The sequence below is a fragment of the Python bivittatus genome, unplaced genomic scaffold (assembly GCF_059951505.1).
Source record: "Python bivittatus isolate LINGU-HERP-01145 unplaced genomic scaffold, Pbiv_v1 ctg000400_np1212, whole genome shotgun sequence".
NCBI classification, from domain to species: domain Eukaryota; kingdom Metazoa; phylum Chordata; class Lepidosauria; order Squamata; family Pythonidae; genus Python; species Python bivittatus.
The window spans coordinates 4,214,165-4,220,239 of record NW_028277073.1 but is presented as its reverse complement, the minus strand read 5'-3'; the positions used below and the strand labels follow the sequence as shown (position 1 = coordinate 4,220,239).

General features: G+C 41.1%; 1 protein-coding gene across 4 annotated transcripts in view; it reads left to right on the top strand.

Moving 5' to 3' along the window:
• TACR2 (tachykinin receptor 2) overlaps positions 1-6,075 on the top strand; it is a 38,857-nt gene that overhangs the window by 1,190 nt on the left and 31,592 nt on the right. For 3 of the 4 annotated variants that reach the window (XM_088144330.1, XM_088144329.1, XM_088144328.1), the window contains exon 2: positions 3,525-3,621. In XM_088144330.1, coding sequence (XP_088000456.1) covers positions 3,536-3,621 — 86 coding nt within the window. In that variant the 5' untranslated portion in view covers positions 3,525-3,535. Of the gene's footprint in view, positions 1-3,524; positions 3,622-4,706; positions 4,923-6,075 lie in introns of those variants that run through there. The other variant, XR_015796716.1, reaches the window with a different exon arrangement.

Below are 6,075 nucleotides of genomic sequence, written 5' to 3'. Positions count from 1 at the left end.
TTTTGTTAAATCACAGTACAGCGGGGGTGATACAAGCAAGCAACACGTTTAAATGTGATGAAAGGGATTTGAATTTCACATTGGTGGCAGCTGGAAGAAGCTGTTCAGAACGCCTACTTCAATGTTACATCTGTTTTCAGTCTTTATAATCCCCTATAACGACTAAGATTAACAGTACTTGTTGTGCTGTGGAAGTTTTGTCACAAGAATGTCACAGACATTTATGGATGTCAGTTATGTAATTATTCAAGTATTTATTCATTTATTAATCTAATTTATATGGCAACCTATCTACCCAAGAAACTCTGGGCAGCAAACAAAACAAAAACAGAGAGTTTCAGTAAATGCAACTAAAACTGCATCAAGGCTCAATAAAAACACCCAACCACTAGACCAGTGTTTCTCAACTTTGACAACTCTAAGATGTGTGGACTTCAACTCCCAGAATTCCCCAGCCAGCCATGGAATTCTGAGAGTTGAAGTCCACACATCTTAGAGTTGTCAAAGTTGAGAAACACTGCACTAGACACATGCACTCATCTCAGGGTTCCCATGGTAACATCCCAACCCCAATGCCTAGGGGAGAGCCAGGGGAGAGCCAGGTCTTCACGGCCTTGCAAAAGGCCAGTAGAGTAGGGGTTGTCTGTATTTTAAGGGGGAGGCTGTTCCATAGGGCAGGCACCATAGTAGAGAAGGCACACTTCAGGGGATCTGCCAGATGACATTGAATTATTGATGCAGCTAGAGCACACCCACTCGACCAGATCTGGTGGAGCAGGCAAAAAACACTGGGGATAGGTGGTCCTGCAAGTAACCTGGTCCCATGCCATGTAGGGCTTTGGAGGTGACAACTGGCACCTTGGATAGAACCCAGAAACCTACTAGGAGCCAGTGCAGCTTGTGTAGCAGCAGTGTTATATGGGAGTACTGCAGTGTGCCCAAAACTGCATGTGCTGCTGCTTACTGGACTAGCTGGTCCAGAATGCTCTTCAAGGGCAGACCCAAGTGGAATGTGTGCAGTAGTCCAATCAGAAGGTAAGTAAGGTGTGAGTCATAAGCAGTGCCTCCCAATCCAGAAATGGGCACAAGTGGCGCACAGGATGCTCTCCTGGCCACAGCTGCCACCTGCTCCTTGAGCATGAGCTGTGAGTCTAAGAGAATGTCCAGATTGCACACTGACTCTGAGTGGGGGAGCATAACCCAATTCAGGGTTAACCATGGACAATTACTAAATATGGAGGCCACTAAGACCCACAGCCAGTCAGTCTTGTCAAGGTTGAGCAGAAGTTGGTTCTTCCCCTTCCTAACCCGCACAGCCTTGAAGCACTGGGAAAGCATCTTGGCAGCATCACTTGGATGGCCTGGGGCCAAAATGTACAACTGAATATCATCAGCATACTGATGATAGTTAACCCCATGCCAACAGATGAGCTCACCTAGCAGCTTCATGTAGATGTCAGATAGGAGCAGGGAGAATGTTGAGCCCTGGAGCACCCCACAAAGCAGGGGCCTAGGACTGTACCTCTCCCCCTCTACCAACTAGAACTGACCCCGGAAGAAAGAGGAGAACCATTGAAGAAGAGTACCTCCACTCCCAATCCCCTCAACCGGTTCAGAAGGATACCATGATGGATGATATCAAAAGCCAGAGAGATCAAGGAGGACCAGGAAGGATACACTACCCCCATCCCGAGCCCACCAGAGGTCATCCACAAGTGCAATCAATGCTGTCTCAGTGCTATACCCAATCTGAATCCCCTCTGCCACAGGTCCAGATAATCTGCTTCCACCTTTGGAGTTACAAGCTGAAAAGGGAGTTTGGAGAGTGGATGAAAGTTGCCCAGTACAGATGGGTCCAGCGATGGCCTCTGAGGAGAAGGCGAACCACCGCTTCCTTCAAGCCAGGCAGAACCACCCCCCTGCAAAGAGACATGCACCACCACTTGAACCCAACCAAGACCAGCCAGGAGGGGCATAGATCTAATTCTGCACAGGTGGCAGAATTCAACATCCCAAGGACCCTCAGGAGTAACCAGATCAAACTCTGCCCAGATAACTGGACAAGACTGGATCTCAGTCACCTCTACAGGACCAGCATGGCTGAAATCCGACTCCAAGCTAATCCAAGTGACTATCCATCAGTATGCCTGGCTATCCCCAGGGCGACCCTGCAAGGGATTTCCTGACCCCTCCTTACCCAGAAGGAACCAAGTAATCTGAAACAGGGTTGCCAGGCAGATATTTGCTGATGCAGTAAGGGTGGAGAAATACTCATGTGTTGCTGCCGTTATCACTACAAGGTAGTCCTTAGTACAAGCTCTTACCTACGGTTACCTGTAAATGTGTTTTAAGATCTGGGTGATGCTGTGGAGGCAGTTTTATTATGTTTGGTGGTGATATGGAGCTCTTTGCTTGTGCACGTTTCCTGTGAGAGTTACGGCGAGCAACTGTTTAGAAGCAAATGGGCTGAGAATCTTTCATAACATTAAAGATTGATTGCACTGTAGCATTATATACACCAGCTTTGTGGAATGCATTGTCGGTGCCTAGAATCTGCACTTAGCACTTAGAATCTTTTTCTTATCGTGAAAGATTCTATAGCCCAAAATCATCATCATTATTCATCTCATTATTGTTGTTACTTTGCAGCAACCCCCTAACTGAACACAAGGGGGAAAAAAGTGAAATGTTATGATGTTATTTAGCTAGCGTGAGTAGAATATATGATTGATATTAACCTAGCTTAAAGAGAGAAATGTATCACTTCAGGCCTTACACAAGAAAGCTATTTTCTTGAGGGAGAATAGCTCATTGATGTGGCCAACAACTGCGGAATTTGTTCTTAGCCGTTTGCCAACAAGCAAGCTAATGAATGAAGGAATTGAGAATAAATGACTAGCATTACCCAAGTTGTGTCAGTGTCTAATATCAACATATTTGAGTAGCTTTCAGGTTTTATCCCATGCATCTCATTGCATCTTATGCTTTGCATTTAACAAAACTCCTGTCTTTACTAACACACTTCCTTTAATTTTACTTACATGTCACCCCTGTATCTTAAAACTATAGTATTACTACCTAAATTATGCTGAGGGTTTATAAATAATTCCATTGTGCAAAACTACAAAAACTTGCTTGAAATTCTGCTGGACTTCCTACATGTGACCTTTAAATGTATTTTCTTCTAGGAGCAGAACAGAATCTTTCTGCTAACCAATAAGGAGCACATCCCCTTACTGTATAAGGGTCTAGCAGTAAAACATAACAATTATTTTTTATACATATTATTTTGTATAAATACAGTATTTCTTCATCTTCTGAAGCATCAAGAACTTGAGTTGTGAAACTTTCCATCAAAGAATGTAATTACCATTCTGACCTTGTTTGAGAACTCTTGGAAATACTATACAGCTATTTAAAATAATTACAGATCATTGTGTCCATGAAATCCATTAAGTAAGATATTAAATATCAAATCCATTGTATTTTGCATTTAATGAATTACTTTCTTCTGTCACATACAGAATATCCAAGGATGTTGGTCTTTTCCATTCTTTTGTGCAGCTGTGCAAGATTTGAGTCTGTGAGAAAAATCTCAACAGTTGCTAACAACATTTTCAGGTGAAATTTTAAAGATTAAAATTTAAGTAAGTGCATTTTCAAATTCATTTATGGACTGGTTTACGTGAATTGATTCTAAAGAAAACACTTCTTTAAAGTCTTCAGATGAATTTGAAATCAAGGTTTCAAGGAAATTGAAACTGACATTGGGAAATCTCAAGATGTAGGATATTTTTAGCTCATTTCCTCAGACAGTAATGTACAAGGAAAGATGAAAGGTTATATCACTTTTACAATATATACAAGACTTTTATTCTATGTAAGTTATTCGAGTTATGCTCCTCGCTGGACTGAATTCAGGCTTTGTCATATTTATTCCCAGTGAAATTGATGGAACAATTCCATTCATTCATTTGAATCAAACCCAGCCTATAACACTAAGCATTTGGGGTAATAGCAGCATAAGGGCAAAACGTAAATCAAATGCAGCATGATAGGTCACAAGCTATACCCAAAGGCCACCACACCTACTATACAGGTAAGTGAACAGACTGGAATGGAAGGGACTCATCGCTTTGCCTTTCCTCTTTTAGCCTTAGTAGAAGTTTTGTTTGTTTGTTTGTTTCTTTTAGTAATTATTAATCTGCTAGGACCATGGGAGCGTGTGCTTCTATGTTGAGAGCTTTCTCTACAATCACTATGCCATGCAAGCTTTGCTCTTGTTCATAGAACCTGGAGACTGAATTAACCAGTTTTCTGCATTTGCACTATACATTGGACCATAACATAATCCAACAGTCTTACAGGATATTAAGCCACAAAAAACTAACCAGGTTTTAAACTAACCAGACTTAATGTGTGAATGCAGTTATTAACTGACCTTTGCAAACTAGTAACTTTCAAAGGTTGATTTATTGAATTGATCATATGTTAAAAAATTAGTGATGGGAATTCTGCACATGGGGAAATTGGAGTTGATACGGTATTTATTTAAGGTTGGGCTGCTTGATTTTAACTTGTACCTCATCGCTAGCATATTCCTAAGCATTGTTTGATGTAAAAGTATTTACAATAAAAAAGTATTAGAAACTGAACACAGCACTCTTGAAATCATGTTTGCGTAAATTCTGACTATTTTGTAATAGGTGATTCATCATAATATTTTATCAAGGCTTTCCTGTTCTACAAAAATATCTCCACCTGCTTGAATACTCAGATGAGGTCAATCAGAAGTCTTCAATGTGTTTTCAAGGTGATGTTCCGTGTGGATAATGGACTAGTTCAAGAAATTTCATTGGACGTAAATGTACAAGAAATTACCCAACTGTAAATTATACAATTTAAAATTAAATAAATAACAATGGAACTTTTAAGAATGGATTTTGATTATATGGGCAGATAAAGTAGTAGATGAACACTGGCACCCACAGGCTCTCACTGCCTTTGCCAGAATGATGCAGGAAGTGTGGTAGCCTCGTGTCACAAGCTCTCCACTATGAGGAGTGCGAGTGATGTCATGACACCCATAGAAAGTGCTCTCTGTCCCACCCAGTGGGCACCACTGAACATAAATACAGTATCCAAACTGTTTGAGAGAAATGTATGGCACTTGTAAAATACCATTTCACAAATTCCCACACAAGGGCAGATAACAGTTCATACATATTGCAGGGAGAGGCAAAATGTTTTTCTTTAGCTGATTCTTGGTCTTGGAATAACATTCTGAAGAGCCCTTTGAGTTTTGGGATACAGATGTGCCCACTGTTAGGAAATATGTTCTAGGATACCTTATCCTATGGCAGTGTTGTCCAAACTTGGCCACTTTAAGATGAGTGGACTTCAACTCCCAGAATTCCCCAGCCAGCATGAAGTCCACTCATGAGTTAAAGTCCACTCATCTTAAAGTGGCCAAGTTTGGGCAACACTGTCCTATGGGATCTCAGATCCTGGTGACAATATGCATTGTCTGCGGTTACCTAGAAATGTTTAGGGAGGTTCACAGAGCAGTCAGTAGGCAGATTTTTTGAAATAAGAAATGGGTTTCCCTCTGACTTCTAAATCATTTTCCTGTCTTCTGTATCATGGCTTTGGAGCTGTTCTTGAGCCCTTTTGACAATATTTATGGTGTTCTACAGGCCAAGTTCTGCTTATTGAAACTCCCACAAAAAGTGGGAGTTTGTAGTTATTCAAGGAATAAAGGTCTTGGTCCTTGTAGGGTAAAATCTGTGAGGCTACTCACTTGAACTGGAGGGTAGAGTCACTGAGATTAATGCAACAGCTTTGGAAGGAAATGAGGAACCCACTTCCTGAAACCTGATTTGATGCATAGTTAATTTTGTATACTCTTGTCTCGTCACCTCCTTTTGGAATCTTGTTAAGCCTGGTAGATTTTTTTCCCCGTTTGCCTGCTTCCATAATGTTCTGAACTGCAAAGGAAGAACACACTAAAGTCTATCAATTCCATGCTGAATTATCAGTATCTTCTTTCATGTATCTCTCTCTCTCTCTCACACA